General features: G+C 41.7%; 1 protein-coding gene across 1 annotated transcript in view; it reads left to right on the forward strand.

The window, feature by feature from the left end:
• tmx3a (thioredoxin related transmembrane protein 3a) overlaps window positions 1–6592 on the forward strand; it is a 31118-nt gene extending 24526 nt beyond the window's left edge. The window contains exons 14-16 of the mRNA XM_029642347.2: window positions 1215–1344; window positions 1639–1707; window positions 3107–6592. Of these exons, the coding sequence (XP_029498207.1) occupies window positions 1215–1344; window positions 1639–1707; window positions 3107–3337 (430 nt within the window). The 3' untranslated portion in view covers window positions 3338–6592. The remainder of the gene's footprint in view (window positions 1–1214; window positions 1345–1638; window positions 1708–3106) is intronic.
• The last annotated feature ends 14181 nt before the right edge of the window (window positions 6593–20773 follow it).

Below are 20773 nucleotides of genomic sequence, written 5' to 3' on the forward strand. Positions count from 1 at the left end.
TCATTATGGGGTATTGTGTGTAGATTGATGAAAATGTGTATGTATTTAATCCTTTTTACAATAAGATTGTAACGTAACAAAATGTGGAAAAAGTCAAGGTGTCTGAATACTTTCCGAATTTACTTTAGGCTACCGTCCGTCTCATGTCTTAATCAAAATTACGGCTTGATTCTTATCTGCTCATCGTTCCATTATGCCGTAGTTTGTACATCTCCTTTGTTATGTTGCTTAAATAGGTCTCATTAGGATTATTCATCATTTTAGGTAATGTTAGAATGATGCATTTCATTGGTTTCCTTAATTTGTGTATTATAATAGTTCATGTGGTTTTCTCCATGAGGAGGGGATACTATATATGTTGGGTCTGTAACCATGTTTGCCAGTGAGTCTCTTCCCATTCAAAATGTTATGTTCACAAAAGGTTCAGGAATGGACCCATGTAATTCCAGTTCATATTGTGAGGGTTGTTTGTGCAATGCGCTGTCTGTGTGTCAGTAAATTGTCAATAAAGTGGATCCTCATAATTGTATTTTCCTTCCCTTTAAGACCACATAATAAAATACTTCAAATGGTAGGCTAACCGCTGAGTCTCTCTCTCTCTCTCTCTCTCTCTCTCTCTCTCTCTCTCTCTCATAGTCATACCTCGTCGCAGCTCGTTTGTTTACACTTGCTTATAGTTTGAGCTACTTGTGTTAATGATCAAATAACAAACATGATGAATTTACTGAACATAAATTTAATAATGTTGGTGTATGGTTCAAAAGTCAAAACAAATGTCGGCATTCATTTTTATTGAGGGAGAATACGGTTCTTGACGAGTTACATGAATACACAAGGAGTCAGTAGAGACCATATTTATTTAAGCAAGTCAGCCATATCAGCTATGTTTAAAGAAAAGGCTAGATGAACTGTTTTTCTGCCAGACAAGGCTCCGCTGATAGCCATGTGTAGCGGTGGTAAGGATTCACTCCATGGTGCTGAAAACAAGGCTCCGCTGATAGCCATGTGTAGCGGTGGCAACGATTCACTCTATGGTGCTGAAAGGAAAGCTCTGCTTTTGGGACAGCTTTATGTAGGCCCTAACAGTTTGTGGGCACCGTTTGTCACTGTTATGGTGCATTTAATGTATTGTTTAGTGTAGTGGCTTCACTGAAATTGCCACTGACACAGCGTGTTGACAACTAACCCTAAACCCTATGTGTATGTGTTGACAGAGAACTGGCCATGCCCTCTATTATCGTGCTCAACGTGTCTAACGATGGATATTTCCTACCGCCCAACAAAGTGGAGACAAAGGAGCAGCTGGTGAAGTTCATCGATGGAGTGTCGAAGGGCCGGATTAAAGTCAGTCTAACTAAACCTAAATCTGACCTGGGATGAAATTGTATTTGAAATCTTTGAAATACTTTACCTGTGCTTCATTACGCTTGCCCAGCACAATGTAAACATTAGAACTGTTCCAAAGTGCAAGCCCTGTCAATTTCATTGAAGCTCAAACAAACACAGGTTTAAAAAATGTAAAACACAGAGAAGCATGTTCAAATATGATACATTTGATGCAATGTGTGCATCGAAACATTGTATATTACCCAATAACATTTCCAACATTAACAACATTAATAATCTTGTTTCAATCAGTCCCAGGGAGGGAATGGATACTATCAATGCTTTATAAGGATTGCGTTCAACACCAAAACGACTGTTACAGTAAGTCACAGAACATGTTGGCACGAGGCTTTCATTTTCACTTTGACATACAGTTGAAGTCGGAAGTTTACATACACTTAGGTTGGAGTCATTAAAACTCCATTTTCAACCACTCCACAAATTTCTTGTTTAACAAACTATAGTTTTGGCAAGTCGGTTAGGACATCTACTTTGTGCATGACAAGTAATTTTTCCAACAATTGTTTACAGACAGATTATTTCACTTATAATTCACTGTATCACAATTGCAGTGGGTCAGACGTTTACATACACTAAATTGACTGTGCCTTTAAACAGCTTGGAAAATTCCAGAAAAGGATGTCATGGTGTTAGAAGCTTTTGATTGACATCATTTGAGTCAATTGGAGGTGTACCTGTGGATATATTTCAAGGCCTACCTTCAAACTCCGTGCCTCTTTGCTTGACATCATGGGGAAATCTAAAGAAATCAGCCCTCAGAAATAAAATTGTAGACCTCCACAAGTCTAATTTCTAAACGCCTGATGGTACCATGTTCATCTGTACAAACAATAGTATGCAATTATAAGCACCATGGGGATCACACAGCCGTCATACCGCTCAGGAAGGAGACACGTTCTGTCTCCTAGAGATGAACGTACTTTGGTGTGAAAATTGCAAATCAATCCCAGAACAACAGCAAAGGACCTTGTGAAGATGTTGAAGGAAACGGGTACGAAAGTATCTATATCCACAGTAAAACTATATCGACATAAACTGAAATGCCGCTCAGCAAGGATGAAGCCACTGCTCCAAAACCGCCATAAAAAGCCAGATTACGGTTTGCAACTGCACGTGGGGACAAAGATCGTACTTTTTGGAGAAATGTCCTCTGGTCTGATGAAACAAAAATAGAACTGTTTGGCAATAATGACCATTGTTATGTTTGGAGGAAAAAGGGGAACGCTTGCAAATCGAAGAACACCATCCCAACCGTGAAGCACGGGGGTGGCAGCACCATGTTGTGGGGGTGATTTGCTGCAGGAGGGACTGATCCAAGTTTAACAATTTAAAGGCAATGCTACCAAATACTAATTTAGCAGTATGCAAACTTCTGAACCACTGGGAAGCTGAAATAAATAATTTTCTCTACTATTATTCTGACATTTCACATTCTTAAAATAAAGTGGCGTTCCTAACTGACCTAAAACAGGGAATATTTACTGGGATTAAATGTCAGGAATTGTGAAAAACTGAGTTGAAATGTATTTGGCTACGGTGTATGTAAACTTCCAACTTCAACTGTAATTACATTTTATCAGTGCTGTTGTATAATGGATATTTTTTTGTATAGCAAAGTATGGCTTTGCCTCTTAACCCTGTGCCCTGACCACAAGATCAACTCCACCAATCTACACCTCTCTCTCTCTCTCTCTCTCAGAATATATTTACCAATGCGCCCCTTTTGGGCGCCTTCCTCGTCGTTGTTTTCTGCGGCGGCGGAAGTGCCTTGTGTTACGGCCTATGCATGGCCTGGCGCTCAATGAGAAACACAGAGGAAGAGGAACCAATAACTGGGGAGAGGGTGGAGCCAAAGCAGCTCAAAGGTCCTGGGGAAGACAAGAAGACTGAGATGAAAGCGAAGAATCCGGCAGAGAAGAAGGCCGATTAAGTATGAAGTGGTATGAAGTATGAAGTGGTATGAAGTATGACGTTTTTTTTTATTGAAATGCCCTCGTGTCCATGTCACCCTCATAAAATACGTATGTATTCTGACCTCAATAGGACTTCCTGGATAAATAAAGGTTAAATAAAAAATAAACTAAAATAAACCCCTACCCCTTAGCCCCTCTTGTAGATCTAAGAAAATGGGATAGGTTTAAATAAGCAATATGGTAATAACTTTAATTGCCTTCCTATAGACTGTGTGGTGTTTTCGCCATATTGCTTCAACGTACCCTAGGGAGGTGGTACGTGGGGTCAATTGGCGATTCAGGGTGAGTAGTTATCCTGAGTATGTTCAGCGATACTTGAATTTCTACGTCATTAATAATTTTCTAAGAAATTATTGGGGTTTTGTTGCATCACTCCAAACTCTTTTATTTATTTGATTTGGACTTTTTTATCATATATATTTTTATTTGAAACATTCATTAATGAATTAATGTCAATTCAATGTTGTTGAAGACATTGAATTGTATAAACCGGAAATGTCTTCACAATGGGAGACGATTACAGTGAAAATGTTCTATTTTGTTCCACTGTGGTGTTAGATTTTTAGCACCATCAATAAACCCAGCAAACAATTCTAGGTAGAGAACATTTTTGTAATGTTACCTGTAATGTTCTCCTGATTGTATCCAGTTTTCTGTTAGTTAGGGGAACATTCTATGTATGCTAGCAAAAATTCCTGAGAACCTATTTAGCATGTTTTGGCGTTACAGATGAAATGCGATGCCATGTTCTCAGAAAATACTATATTAAAGAGCAATTTCACCACTTTTCAACTTAATTTTAATTATCTAGCACAATACCAGTTCTACACGATAATATCATCAAAACAGTGATTTTCAAACACTATGAAATTCGCAGTGATGTGGGGAGCAAGAAAATATTGGCTAGAAACTTGTTGCAAGTTTTGAAAACCACTTTTAATCCTACCCTGTGATGTCACAGAGAAGCGTTTTTTTTTACGTCCTTTTCTTTTTAACCACAGATCATAGAAATGTGCAGTTTTCGTATTACGTAGACACTGGTATGGTGCTGGACATAATGAATATGAGGTTGAAAGTGGTGGAATTGCCCTTTAATGTTCTAGACACATTTCATTGGAACTTTCCCAAGTCCAGTTTTCCGGGCTAGGAGAATATTCCATCAAGTCCCACCAAACATACACAGAACATGGTTGCCATGACTGTTCTCAGAATATAGATATTAATCCAGGCCACCAAAGCTTTTAATTGAGTGGCCCAAAAGTAATTTTTTTAATTGGGTAAGCCCAGGCCACCTTTGTCTTTGGGTTTTAAAAAAAGCACTTTGAGTCTCGCTCTAGGTCTCTTGTTTTGCCATATGAATTTGGAAATAAGCTTATGAAACAGCTTGAAGGTAGACACAGGGACTAGAATGGGTAATGCATGAAATGGAATGAGCAATCTGGGCAACATATTCATTCTTACCATTTCCACCCTACCAATTAAAGAAAGTGGCAGATCTTCCCAAGTCTGTCTTAATCTGTGAGATCAGTTTAGTATAGTTTCCTGAGTAAAGCTGTGATGCGCATTGTGTTAAAAATAATACGCAAATATCTAAAAACCAATGAAAGGACACATCTCTATTCAACTGAGGGGGCCAATTTCCTGAAATCATCATAGCTTCTGACTTTATACCTAGGCTGTTCTTCAAAGCACCTCAAACCGTGTAAGAGTTTAGGGATTATTATTATTTATTTAACCAGGCAAGTCAGTTAAGAACAAATTCTTATTTTCAATGACGGCCTAGGAACAGCGGGTTAACTGCCTGTTCAGGGGCAGAACGACAGATTTGTACCTTGTCAGCTCGGGGGTTTGAACTTGCAACCTTCCGGTTACTAGTCCAACGCTCTAACCACTAGGCTACCCTGCCGCCCCAGGGGATAAAGGGATTTTTTAAATACAGCAAAATATCATATGCAAAGAGGGATATCTTGTGTGTCACACCTTCATCCACTATACCTTAAATTTGTGGGTTCATCATCATTTCTGCCAGTGGCTCAATATTTAAAGAAAATTATGCTAGTTTCTCTTTTCAGGCTGAAGAATTGTGAGCTGTAACCTTTCAATGGGCTGAATCCCATACTCAATAGTGTTTGTTTTAGGTATAACCAATCAACTATAATGCACAAAATCCATTTAAGCTGAGATGTATTAAATGTTTGTTGTCTACCCTTTGTCAGTGATTGAATGTTTAATACTCTCCTAATATTGTTGGAAATGTGTCTGCCAGGTATACAACCTGTCTGATCTGGGTTAATCACTTTCCCTATAGGTTTCTGAATTCTCTCAGTAATTATTGTGGATAACAATTTCAGGTCCGTGGTGAGAAGACGAAAAGGCCAAAATGAGCTTCACTGGGAAGGACCTTTACCTTTCTTATGGATTACTGTAAGGGTTGCCTCCTACCACGTTTTGGGTTGCTCTCCCTTTGATAATTCACAATCACAGTATTGACTCTGCACAGAACTGGGGTCTTATAAAATTCACTTGGGTATCCATCGGTCCCTGGTGATATTATTTTTCAATCCCTTAATGGCTTCCTCAATCTCGCTTTCTGTAACTGTCCGTGTCATTTCGTCCTCTGATTATTTAGTGAGATTTCAGTTAGACAAAAGGGTTCTATTTTGTTCTTGTTTATGGTCTTGTTCTGATGAATCGTAAATGTATTTATAATATGCTCCAAATGCCTCTGCAATGTCTCCTGGTTCTGCTTTAGAGAAGGGATGAATTATCTTAGGGACTACTCTGCTAGCCTGGGATTTTTGTAGCTGAAATGCTAACAACCGTCTGGCTCTATTACCCACCTCATAATATCTTTGATTAGTAAATCTTAACTGCCCCTTATACTTTGTAAATCAATAACTCATCTAATTTTTGTCTACATTCATTCAATTTATGCAATATATCATCATCCCTTGTTTTTTATGTTCTCTTTAAACTATCTCCAAACCCTGCTGTTTTTCTTCTTCATTTGGCACACAAGCAATTATCTTCCCTCTTAATACTGCCTTTGCCCCTTCCCACAAAATAGATGATGATACGTAATCATTATCACTTAGGGTAATCTTGTAACTCTTGCTTTACAATATGGTCTGTCAATATGTTAAATGCTATATTTCTCTACTTTATGTAAATACTGCTTGGATATAAAAAAATAAAAATAAGTATATTCTGGAGTAGCTGTCATGAACTTTAGAAAAACCTAAGTCCTTCATTCTGGGATTCTTAAAATGCCAAGTATCAATAATTTGATTTTTTTTAATATGCAGGAAGTCGGTCAAGCTTGTAATTCTGTATGCATTTAAAGTCCCCGCCAACAATAACCATCCCTTTTGCATTGTCTGCTATTACAGTTGCGATATCTGTAAAGAACTCTGGGTTGTCTTAATTTGGTGCATACAGGTTCAGAATATGAATGTCTGTGCCACCTGTGTTGATCATCCCTCAACACTTTACCCTTGGCAAGCACACCGATCTATTAAACAAGATAGTAACCCCTCTTTTTTCCCACCTTGAATCATTCTCTGCCAAATGTGTCTCTTGGACCAGTGCTATTGAAAAATGCATTTTCTTAAGTTGTGTCGTGGAAATTGTTACACAGGGACTCTCAAAGTCAATCTTAAATTAATCATTGTTTATTATAAGGGCGCTGGAGAGGTTCCAACAAACTTTATGCACCATAGTGAACGTCGGACAGGAGCTCTCCCGGGGCAGTCCCGTTAGTTCTCTTATATACTGCAGTCAAGTCATATTTGCATGATTTAGCATTTATAATTAATTAACGTTTGCTTCATTCATGTGACCGACCAATACTGGTTCATGCATGTGGCAGACCAATACCTCACAAGGCTTCTTCTTTCCAAGCTGAGACCTTGAAACTGAGATATCATTCTCAAAACAAGGGTCTGGGCCTACTGCCAAAATTGAAGATATTACAGTGAGAATTTCTCACAGGAGTTCAATCAATCACTTGCATGAACACAGAAATTGGTTTATAGAAAAACAAACAGAACACAGAAATGGGTTATTTAGAAAAGTACAAACATAAAAATGTCCATCACATTCCAGCTTCTATTTTCATATTTCTATTAAATAACACAATTTAGACAAACTAAGAAAAAATACATGCTGCAGCCCATGTGGCAATTTTGGATCCCCAACTTCCAAACAGGGATTCCAACCAAGTTGCAGGAGTCCACTCTGGTTGTGGGGAATTATTCTTAGCAACAGTGGTAATGTATTTGGCGAGACCAGTCATATTAGAAGAGTGATCTGGGACAAAAGTACAACATTCATCGCCAATGATTGCACAAGTGCCCCCTTGACCTGCCAAAAGATAGTCAAGAACCTCTCTGTTTTGCAGAGCCAATTTACGCAATTCTTTTAGCATTTCCAATTATCTTCACGTCTTTCGAGATCTCCCAAATTTGGTCTAGGGCAAATTAATATTGACTTTAATAGGTAAGAGAGAGAACACATGTTACAACAGTTTTACACCAACCTTGATATGAATGAGACTGGGGCAAGGTTAGCCCAAGCTACAATCTAGTGGCTCTCCTCACATTTTAGGAAGCCTCGTCTTTCCAAATCTTTTAGCACTGTTCATAAATTATCCAACCCAAATTTAGAATGACTTTCCTTAGTGCCTCACATTGGTTCTATCACTTTAATTTAAGACCCTCAACTTAGCACACACTGGCAGAATGTACATTTACATTGACATACAGTATATTCATCTAGATGCAAGGAAGGGATAATTTGACCAAGAACAGGTTCACACTGTTCTTGGTCAAATGATCCCTTCCATGCATCTAGACACCCTTTGTGGTCACCTTCTCCATAACATCGAGAGAGGTCAGACCAGAACAACAGTTTAGTTTAGGGCATTTCTGATTCAGGAAATCCAGACAAATTATTTTACTCTATGACAAATGACAAGGTATTCATTGTATGACAAATGATCACTACTACCAATACTCTTAAATATGTTCCAATACTCCTAGGCTCAAAATGATGGTCAAGGGTAAAGAAGCATAGAACACATAGAACGTAACCAAACAAACAAAGTCTGTGTTCCCCCTACCGGTGTTGGCACATGGGCAGATCCAAAACACAGTTGGAACCCAGATTAAGCTGTTTGCATCTCCTAATACCTCGACTAACCTGTACGCCCGCACATTGACTTGGTACCGGTACCCCCTGTATATAGCCTCCACAATTACTTGGTACCGGTACCCCCTGTATATAGCCTCCACATTGACTTGGTACCGGTACCCCCTGTATATAGCCCGCACATTGACTTGGTACCGGTACCCCCTGTATATAGCCTCCACATTGACTTGGTACCGGTACCCCCTGTATATAGCCTCCACATTGACTTGGTACCGGTACCCCCTGTATATAGCCTCCACATTGACTTGGTACCGGTACCCCCTGTATATAGCCTCCACATTGACTTGGTACCAGTACCCCCTGTATATAGCCTCCACAATTACTTGGTACCGGTACCCCCTGTATATAGCCTCCACATTGACTTGGTACCGGTACCCCCTGTATATAGCCCGCACATTGACTTGGTACCGGTACCCCCTGTATATAGCCCGCACATTGACTTGGTACCGGTACCCCCTGTATATAGCCTCCACATTGACTTGGTACCGGTACCCCCTGTATATAGCCCGCACATTGACTTGGTACCGGTACCCCCTGTGTATAGCCTCCACATTGACTTGGTACCGGTACCCCCTGTATATAGCCTCCACATTGACTCTGTAACGGTACCCCCTGTATATAGCCTCCACATTGACTCTGTACCGGTACTGTGGTAGAATTATATACATGATTTGATAACAAAAGAGAAAAGGTACAATTATGGGTTCATTCCTTGTTCTGGTAAAATGCATTTTTATTGTCTAGGGCAGGAAGAAGTTATTAAAGGCCATAGGGGACACTAAGAATGCAGACACATAGCTGAACATACAAGGATCAAAGAGGTTGCCTAAGGACGGGGTCAGCCAAATGACTAACTGATGGATTGCAGGCATCGGTCACTTCACTGGGGAAACACAAGTCTGTTTGTCTTTGGACAAACCATATGAACAGATGGGAACCCTAAAGCTAAATGAGATGAAATACACATACAATAGGGACACAGGGTTAATTACAGGGTCTGAGCACAGGCCACAGGAAGGGGGGTGTATATTATCTTTAGGTCAAAGGAAGGGTCTTGACATCATATAATCTGACCGGAAGCAGATGTGGGGGTTATTGAGCTGAACAAGCAGGGCGCACAGATTGGAATGTAACGTAATTTACATATGGGATTGGCTCATATGTGGATAAATACTGGGGCCAGGGCTCTGGAAAAAAGGGTGTGTTCTGTGGGTCCCTTTTGGGTCCTGCGGAGCTCTCCGGCTTTCTGATACGAGGGTGTATTAAAAGTCTATCATTGAATTCAAAAGTTCTCTGGTCGTGTCATGTTTTTGAACTGATTGGCCACTACAGTACCCCCTGTATATAGCCTCCACATTGACTCTGTACCAGTACCCCCTGTTTATAGCCTCCACATTGACCCTGAACGGTACCCCCTGTATATAGCCTCCACATTGACTTGGTACCGGTACCCCCTGTATATAGCCTCCACATTGACTTGGTACCGGTACCCCCTGTATATAGCCTCCACATTGACTTGGTACCGGTACCCCCTGTATATAGCCTCCACATTGACTCTGTACCGGTACCCCCTGTATATAGCCTCCACATTGACTCTGTACCAGTACCCCCTGTTTATAGCCTCCACATTGACCCTGAACGGTACCCCCTGTATATAGCCTCCACATTGACTCGGTACCGGTACCCCCTGTATATAGCCTCCACATTGACTCGGTACCGGTACCCCCTGTATATAGCCTCCACATTGACTTGGTACCGGTACCCCCTGTATATAGCCTCCACATTGACTTGGTACCGGTACCCCCTGTATATAGCCTCCACATTGACTTGGTACCGGTACCCCCTGTTAATAGCCTCCACATTGACTTGGTACCGGTACCCCCTGTATATAGCCTCCACATTGACTTGGTACCGGTACCCCCTGTATATAGCCTCGTTATTGCTATGTAATATTATTGTGTTACTTTGAATTTACATTTTTACTTTAGTTTATTTGGCAAATATTTTCTTAACTCTATTTCTTGAACTGCATTGTTGGTTAAAAGGGCTTGCAAGAAAGAATGTCACAGTAAGGTCTACACCTGTTGTATTCGGCGCATGTGACACATAAATATTGATTTGATTTGGAATAATTTGAAAGATTTCTCAGAAAAACACGTTTTAATCGGCGTATGCTTACTTCAATTATGACTTTACGCCATTTAAGATCAGCAGAGTAAGGTGTTAACATGACTAATGCTATACTCGACCTTCTGCCATAATCAGTTTAATATAGATTTTTTAGTGTGCATTTCAACATACTCATTGAAACCACGGAAGTTCAAGGCCGACTGTGGTTATGTTGGCATGGTTTGCAGAAAACAGGATCTCCCATTATAGTGAATGGAACAATTGCAATCTTCGTGGTCAATCGGGGAAGACAATCGTGGTACCAATAATTTCTGCCAATACACCAGATGTACACTACTGGTCAAAAGTTTAAGAACACCTACTCATTCAAGGGTTTTTACTATTTTCTACATTGTAGACATCAAAACTATGACATAAAAATCAGCTTCACCTGGAATGCTTTTCCAACAGTTTTGATGGAGTTCCCAATATGCTAAGCACTTGTTGACTGCTTTTCCTTCACTCTGCGGTCCAAGTGAAGTGTGGGCATTACACAGTGTAGGCATTACAAATGCCAAAAAGGCATTAGAGTGGCAGCATGTGGCGGACGCTGTGAATGCTGCTGGCTCAGAAGGTCGGACCCAATCAGAAATAAAAAAGAAGTGGTCTGACATAAAAGTGGAGGCCGTAAGGAGCATAGCCTTACACAGACAAAGTGTTTGTGCCACAGGCGGGGGAAAAGGGACACCGGAGCTCAACCCCCTTGATGAGCGACTTTATAGTATTTTGGGGGAATACCTCCTAAGTGGAGTAGTGACGGAGGGGGACAAGGACATGCAAGACGCAGCAGATGATCCAGGTATGTAATTAGTATTCCCTCATTTGAAAACAGTAAACCACATAAATTCAAGTTGTTTAAACATTTTACACAAACAACTGTGACATTTTCTATTGTTTTTAGCCGCTGCGGGGTCGGTGGGGCTGCAGATGAGCAGGAGCCGAGTGCGCCCAACCCTGGCGTCTCCACTGCACCTCGTGCATCACAACTCTCCAGCGGCCATGTCCTCACAGATGCAGTACTGCAAACGCAAAGATTTGGTTTCTGCGGGTGCTTCTCTGTAATGCTGGGCCCACTACAGCACAGAGATCCAGGAGAACAGTATGGTAATTGGAACCGGTTCATAAGCCACTTATCATCATTGGCCATTAAATCTTGCTGGTCTCTGAAAATTCACTTTCTCTGAAATCTTCCATTTGCCAAATCTTCCAACAGTGCCAAAGCAGCCATTGTGTGTCATTAAACATTGTAATTGCATGCCTTTTTATACAAACCCATTTGATTGTCAAAGCTACTCAATTAAGTTACACCTTCAGGTGTGGTAATTACCCTGATTGTAACTTACAGGGCCATTATCACATTGACAGTTCTGCTCAACGAACATGTGATAACAATATATGAAACTGGGCACTCGTACCTGCCCGACTGAGGCATCAAAAACGGCATCAGTTTAAAAATAATTTGTCCTATTGTTCACCTTATTATTTATGAGAATACATTTCACAACATGCAAGTTTTGTTTAGTAATTACAGATCCAATTAAATATGATTCCCGATTAAACTGTACAACATATTTGAGGGGTTATTTTGCAAAAACTGTATTTATTATCCTAAATCACCCAAAGGTGCGGACTCCCGGCCGCACACCTAAATCCATAGGGGAGGGTCTGGGTGGGCGTCTGTCCACGGTGGCGGCTCTGGCGCGGGATGTGGACCCCACTCCACCATAGTCTTTGTCCGCTTTAGTCTCCTCCTAGGTACGGCGACCCTCGCCACCGACCTAGGATTGGCAACCCCACTAAAGGGCCCTACTGGACGAAACAAACTCCTCCGGACTGAGGGGCAGCTCAGGACCGAGGGGCAGCTCAGGACCGAGGGGCAGCTCAGGACCGAGAGGTAGCTTAGGCTGACTGACGGCTCTGGCAGCTCCTGGCTGACTGACGGCTCTGGCAGCTCCTGGCTGACTGACGGCTCTGGCAGCTCCTGGCTGACTGACGGCTCTGGCTGCTCCTGGCTGACTGGCGGCTCTGGCAGATCCTGCCTGAATGGCGGCTCTGGCAGATCCTGGACAGGCTCTGGACAGGCGGGAGACTCTAGCAGCTCTGGACAGGCGGGAGACTCTAGCAGCTCTGGACAGGCGGGAGACTCTGGCAGCGCTGGGGAGGAGGAAGGCTCTGGGAGCGCCGGACAGGTGGGAGACCCTGTAGGCAGAAGACGGAAAGACAGCCTGGTGCGGGGGGGCTGCCACCGGAGGGCTGGTGCGTGGAGGTGGTACTGGATAGACCGGACCGTGCAGGCGCACTGGAGCTCTTGAGCACCAAGCCTGCCCAACCTTACTTGGTTGAATGCTCCCCGTAGCCCGACCAGTGCGGCGAGGTGGAAGAGACTGCACTGGGCAGTGCTGGCGAACCGGGGACACCATGCGTAGGGCTGGTGCTATGTACCCCGGCCCGAGGAGACGCACTGGAGACCAGATGCGCTGAGCCGGCTTCATGGCACCTGGCTCAATGCCCAATCTAGCCCGGCCAATACGAGGCGCTGCGATGTAACACACCGGGCTATGCCTGCGCACCCGGGACACCGTGCTGTTTGCTTAGAAATTATAGGGACAATTAGGAGGCCTGCGTCTTGTGACCCTAGCGTACGTGTAGGTATGTACGGCAGGACCAAATCAGAAAGATGGGTAGGAACAAGTCCATGTAATGCTTTGTAGGTTAGCAGTAAAACCTTGAAATCAGCCCTTGCCTTAACAGGAAGCCAGTGTAGGGAGGCTAGCACTGGAGTAATATGATCAAATGTTTTGGTTCTAGTCAAGATTCTAGCAGCCGTATTTAGCACTAACTGAAGTTTATTTAGTGCTTTATCCGGGTATCCGGAAAGTAAAGCATTGCAGTAGTCTAACCTAGAAGTAACAAAAGCATGGATACATTTTTCTGCATCATTTTTGGACAGAAAGTTTCTGATTTTTGCAATGTTACGTAGATGGAAAAAAGCTGTCCTTGACACAGTCTTGATATGTTCGTCAAAAGAGAGATTAGGGTCCAGAGTAACGCCAAGGTCCTTCACAGTTTTATTTGAGACGACTGTACAACCATCAAGATTATTTGTCAGATTCAACAGAAGATCTCTTTGTTTCTTGGGACCTAAAACAAGCATCTCTGTATTGTCCGAGTTTAAAAGTAGAACGTTTGCAGCCATCCACGTCCTTACGTCTGAAACACAGGCTTCTAGCGAGGGCAATTTTGGGGCTTCACAATGTTTCATTGAAATGTACAGCTGTCCGCAAAGCAGTGAAAGTTAACATTATGTTTTCCCATGACATCACCAAGAGGTTAAATATATAGTGAAAACAATAGTGGTCCTAAAACGGAAACTTGAGGAACACTGAAATTTACAGTTGATTTGTCAGAGGACAAACCATTCACAGAGACAAACTGATATCTTTCCGACAGATAAGATCTAAACCAGGCCAGGACATGTCCATTGTAGACCAATTTGGGTTTCCAATCTCTCCAAAAGAATGTTGTGATCGATGGTATTAAAAGCAGCACTAAGGTCTAGGAGCACGACGACAGATGCAGAGCCTCGGTCTGACGCCATTAAAAGGTAATTTACCACCTTCACAAGTGCAGTATCAGTGCTATGATGGGGTCTAAAACCAGACTGAAGCATTTTATATACATTGTTTGTCTTCAGGAAGGCAGTGAGTTGCCTTTTTCTAACAGTTTTGAGAGGAATGGAAGATTCGATATAGGCCGATATTTTTTAAATATTTTCTGGGTCAAGGTTTGGCTTTTTCAAGAGAGGCTTTATTACTGACACTTTTAGTGAGTTTGGTACACATCCGGTGGATAGAGAGCCGTTTATTATGTTCAACATAGGAGGGGCAAGCACAGGAAGCAGCTCTTTCAGTAGTTTAGTTGGAATAGGGTCCAGTATGTAGCTTGAAGGTTTAGAGGCCATGATTATTTTCATCATTGTGTCAAGAGATATAGTACTAAAACACTTGAGTGTCTCTCTTGATTCTAGGTCCTGGCAGAGTTGTGCAGACTCAGGACAACTGAGCTTTGGAGGAATACTCTAACGGTTGTCTTCGGTGGAAGGAGAGGAGGACCAAAGCGCAGCGTCGTGAGTGTTCATGATCATATTTATTTAAACTCAGAACACTAAATAAAATAACAAAGAAAATGAAACGAAACCGAAACAATTCTGTAAGGTGACGAAAAACACTAAACAGAAAATAACTACTCACAAAACATAGTGGAAAAACAGGCTACCTAAGTATGGCTCTCAATCAGAGACAACGATCGACAGCTGCCTCTGATTGGGAACCATACCAGGCCAAACATAGAAATACAAAACCTAGAACAAAAAGATAGAATGCCCACCCCAACTCATGCCCTGACCACACTAAAACAGAGACATAAAAAAGGAACTAAGGTCAGGACGTGACAAATACGCAGATTTAAAGAGGAGTCCGTAATTTGCTTTCTAATGATCATGATCTTTTCCTCAAAGAAGTTCATGAATTTATTACTGCTGATGTGAAAGCCATCCTCACTTGGGGAATGCTGCTTCTTAGTTAGCTTTGCGACAGTATCAAACATTTTGGATTGTTCTTATTTTCCTCAATTAAGTTGGAAAAATAGGATGGTCGAGCAGCAGTGAGGGCTCTTCGATACTGCACGGTACGGTTTCCAAGCTAGTTGGAAGACTTCCAGTTTGGTGTGGCGCCATTTCCGTTCCAATTTTCTGGAAGCTTACTTCAGAGCTCGGGTATTTTCGGTATACCAGGGAGCTAGTTTCTTATGACAAATGTTTTTAGTTTTTAAGGGTGCAACTGCATCTAGGGTATTGCGCATGGTTAAATTGAGTTCCTCAGTTAGGTGGTTAACTGATTTTTGTCCTCTGTCATCCTTGGGTAGGCAGAGGGAGGGGGAAGGGCATCAAGGAATCTTTGTGTTGTCTGAGAATTTATAGCACGACTTTTTGATGCTCCTTGGTTGGGGTCTGAGCAGATTATTTGTTGTGATTGCAAACGTAATAAAATGGTGGTCCGATAGTCCAGGATTATGAGAAAAAACATTAAGATCCACAACATTTATTCCATGGGACAAAACTAGATCCAGAGTATGACTGTGACAGTGAGGAGGTCCAGAGACATGCTGGACAAAACCCACTGAGTCGATTATGGCTCCGAAAGCCTTTTGGAGTGGGTCTGTGGACTTTTCCTAAATCACCAAAAATTAGAATATTATCTGCTATGACTACAAGGTCCGATAGGAACTCAGTGAGGAACGCTGTATATGGCCCAGGAGGCCTGTAAACAGTAGCAAAAAAGTGATTGAGTAGGCTGATTCTCTGGTCTGATGAAATCAAAATTTAACTCTTTGGCCTGAATGCCAAGCGTCACGTCTGGAGGAAACCTGGCACCATGTCTACGGTGAAGCATGGTGGTGGCAGCATCATCCTGTGGGGATGGGAGACTAGTCAGAATTGAGGGAAAGATGAACGGAGAAAAGTACAGGGAGATCCTTGATTAAAACCTGCTCCAGAGTGGTCAGGACCTCAGACTGGGTTGAAGGTTTACCTTCCAATAGGGCAATGACCATAAGCACACAGCCAAGACATGCAGTAGTGGCTTCGGTACAAGTCTCTGAATATCCCTGAGTGGCCCAGCCAGAGCTCGGACTTGAACCCAATTTAACATCTCTGGAGAGACCTGAAAATAGCTGTACAGCAACACTCTCCATCTAACTTGACAGATCTTGAGAGGATCTACAGAGAAGAATGGTTGAAACTCCGCAAATATTGGTGTGCCAAGTTTGTAGCGTTATACCCAACTGCCAAAGGTGCTTCAAAAAGATACTGAGTAAGGGTCTGAATACTTTTGTATTTGTAATAAAATAGCAAATATTTCTACAAACCTGTTTTTGGGTTGTCATTATGGCGTATTGTGTGTAGATTGAGGAAAACATTTTTTAAAATCCATTTTATAATAAGGCTGTAACGTAAAACAAAATGTGGAAAAGGGCAAGGGGCCTGAATACTTTCCGAATGCAGTACCAGTGCCAGTCAAAAGTTTGTACACTTACTCATCATTTTTCATTAATTGTAATATTTTCTTCATGATTGAACATTAGTGAGGACATCAAAACGATGAAATATCACATATGGACTCATCAAGTAACCTGTAATGGGTGCGTGTTGGTGGCAGGGAAATCAAGTGCAGGAGAACGAACTTGGTATAAACGGAGTCGTTTAATAAGTGCTGACCAAACTCCAAAAACCAAAATATATAAAAATAACAAAGTGGGTACAAAACCCGTCGCACATCAACACATACTAGCACAATCACATACAATAGAACAATCTCCGACAAGGACATGAGGGGAAACAGAGGGTTAAATACACAACATGTAATTAATGGGATTGGAACCAGATGTGAAGGAAGACAAGACAAAATCAATGGAAAATGAAAAAGGGATCAGTGATGGTTAGAAGGTCGGTGACGTCGACCGCCGAACACCGCCCGAACAAGGAGAGGGACCAAACAAATCAACATTTTTTTTAGATTCTTCAAAGTAGCCACCCTTTTCCTTGATGACAGCTTTGCACACTCTTTGCATTCTCTCAATCAGCTTCACCTGGATTGCATTTCCAACAGTCTTGAAGGAGTTCCCACATATGCTGAGCATATCACACTGCGGTCCAACTCATCCCACACCATCTCAATTGGGTTCAGGTCCGGTGAATGGAGGCCATGTCGTCTGATGCAGCACTCCATCACTCTCCTTCTTCGTCAAATAGCCCTTACACAGCATGGAGGTGTATTGGGTCATTGTCCTGTTGAAAAACTAATGATAATCCCACTAAGCGCAAACCAGATGGGATGGCGTATCGCCGCAGATTGCTGTGGTAGCTATGCTGGTTAAGTGTGACTTGAATTCTAAATAAATCACTGACAGTGTCACCAGCAAAGCACCCCCACACCATCACACCTCCTCCTTCATGCTTCATGGTGGGAATCAAAAAATGCGCCACATGTGAAGATCGTCCTTTCACCTACTCTGCGTCTCACAAAAACAGGGTGGTTGGATCCAAAAATATCAAATTTGGACTCATCAGACAAAAGGACAGATTTCCACCGGTCTAATGTCCATTGCTTGTGTTGCTTGGCCCAAGCAAGTCTCTTTTTTTATTGGTGTCCTTTAGTAGTGGTTTCTTTGCAGCATTTTGACCATGAAGGCCTGATTCACGCAGTCTCCTCTGAGCAGTTGATGTTGAGATGTGTCTGTTACTTGAACTCTGTGAAGCATTTATTTATTTTATTTGCAATCTGAGGTGCAGTTAACTCTAATGAACTGTTTCTTCTGCAGCAGAGGTAACTCTGGGTCTTTCTTTGCTGTTGTGGTCCCCATGAGAGCCAGTTTCATCATAGCGCTTGATGGTTTTTGCATCTGCACTAGAAGAAACTTTAAAAGTTCTTTAAATGTTCCGGATTGACTGACCTTCATGTCTTAAAGTAATGATGGACTGTCATTTCTCTTTGCTTGTTTGAGCTGTTCTGGACATAATATGTGCTTGGTCTTTTACCATCTTCTGTATACCACCCCTGCCTTGTCACAACACAACTGATTGGCTCAGACACATTAAGTAGGAAAGGAATTCCACAAATTAACTGCTAACAAGGCAGAGCTGTTAATTGAAATGCATTCCAGGTGACTACCTCATGAAGCTGGTTGAGAGAATGCCAAGAGTGTGCAAAGGGTGGCTACTTTGAAGAAATCAAATATAACATTGTTGAACAGTTGTTTGCTTACTACATGATTCCATATGTGTTATTTCATAGTTTTGATGTCTGCACTATTATTCTACAATGTAGAAAATAGTACAAATAAAGAAATTCCCTTCAATGTGTAGGTGTGTCCAAACTTTTGACTGGTACTGTAAATACATGACTGCTTCTGCTTTGAATTTCCACGTACCAGTAGATGGCGATACAACACAGGATAACCCACAGAGACAGTATCAACTGATATCAACTCAAATCACAATCACAGATCATTGTGTCTTGTTCCTTTTTTATTGAAAATTACTCTGAAAAATAACAGTAATAATAATTTCAGGGCTGACTTAAACTACTGGTATTATATTATAACAGTTCCATACAGTTTTGAGTGGATGGGCAACAATGACACAATGAGTCATTTAGTATGGGATTCATTCTGATCCGTGTTATAGCGCATCTGACATTTAAATTGTTTTTTTTTTGTATTTTACCCCCCCTTTTCCCCCAATTTCGTGATATCCAATTGGTAGTTACAGTCTTGTCCCATCGCTGCAATGCCCGTACAGACTCGGGAGAGGCAAAGGTTGAGAGCCATATATCCTCCGAAACACAACCATGCCAAGCCGCACTGCTTCTTGACTCACTGCTTACTTAACCCGGAAACCAGCCGCACCAATGTGTCAGAGGAAACACCGTACAATTGATTGCCAAACCCTCCTCTGACCTGGATGACGCTGGGCCAATTGTGCGCCACCTCATGGATCTTCCGGTCACGGCCTGGGATGGATCCCGGGTCGGTAGTTATGCCTTAAACAGCTGCGCCACTCGGGAGGCCTAAAGGTTATTTCTAATTGATCTCACATCTTTAGCATTTACCTTGAATGCAATCTCCACAAATGCTGTAACATTGCCTTTAAAAGCTGTGTTTTCTACAAGCGTGATCGGATTAAATCCAGGCCTTAGACCAATTATGAAAATAAACATTAAATCCAAAACGATAAATGAAATTAAATTTAAGTTTTTAACTGAAGCCATTGCCCCATTATGTACTCTCTGTATTGGTGTGGCATTCGACTTTAATGACTGCCCAGCGGGCCAGTGTACAATTCCCCTTGTTTTCTAATATCTAGCCCTGTGTGCCCTGAGCACAGACATAAACATGTCGGTCTATTGAAAAAAATAATTATATATACAGTACCAGTCAAAAGTTTGGACACTCATTCAAGGGTTTTTCTTTATTTTTACTATTCAAGAAGACATCAAAACTATGAAATCAAAAAAAGTGATAAGCAAATCAAAATATATTTGAGATTTTAGATTATTCAAAGTAGCCACCATTTGCCTTGATGACAGCTTTGCACACTCTTGGCCTTCTTTCAACCAGCTTCATGAGGTACTCCAATCCTGTCCCGGTGCACCACGGACAATTTCTTTGGCTTGGTCAACTGTGGGACCTTATATGGACTGGTGTGTGCCTGTCCGATCAATTGAATTTATCACAGGTGCATTCCAATGAAGTTGTAAAAACATCAAGGATGATCAAAGGAAACAGGATGCACCTGAGCTCAATTTCAAGTCCCATAGCAAAGGGTCTAAATACTTATGTAATAAGGTATCTGTTTTTTTATTTATAATACATTTGCAAACATTTCTAAAAACCTGTTTTTGCTTTGTCATTATGGGGTATTGTCTGTTTGGGCTACTACTACAACTTATTTGTAATTATTTTCTGACCACCCCACCATCCGCTCCAGAAAAAAATAGTCCCGTGACTGAATCTAGTTGATGATCCCTGTTCTAGTGTATTCACAGCAGACACACCTACACATCAAATTTATTTGATGATTTACTGTGACAAGTAGACTACATCAGACTACATTATGGTTATCCCCCCTCCCCAAACTACACAAAAATCACTTTCCAACTGTTTCTTTCCCAAAGGACAGATCCATCAAAAGTGTTAGTATGCCTCACACAAATGGCAGTGGATAAAGACAGATCCATACTCCATTTTACAGAATCAATCCCATTCTGTGGGATGGGGATAACGTCCTGGCATCTAGATAGAGATTCTCTCACACACTCCTATCTATGCCGATGTGATTTCTGTTCACTTGCAGATTTTAGAGAAATATTGGCCTCACTTAATTAATTTTCAACCAGGTAAGCGAGATATTCAGATTAACTGGTTAAGTCTAGCCAAAGTGGGATCTGGAACTGGAATCA

Source organism: Oncorhynchus nerka, linkage group LG9b (genome assembly GCF_034236695.1).
Source record: "Oncorhynchus nerka isolate Pitt River linkage group LG9b, Oner_Uvic_2.0, whole genome shotgun sequence".
Lineage (NCBI taxonomy): Eukaryota > Metazoa > Chordata > Actinopteri > Salmoniformes > Salmonidae > Oncorhynchus > Oncorhynchus nerka.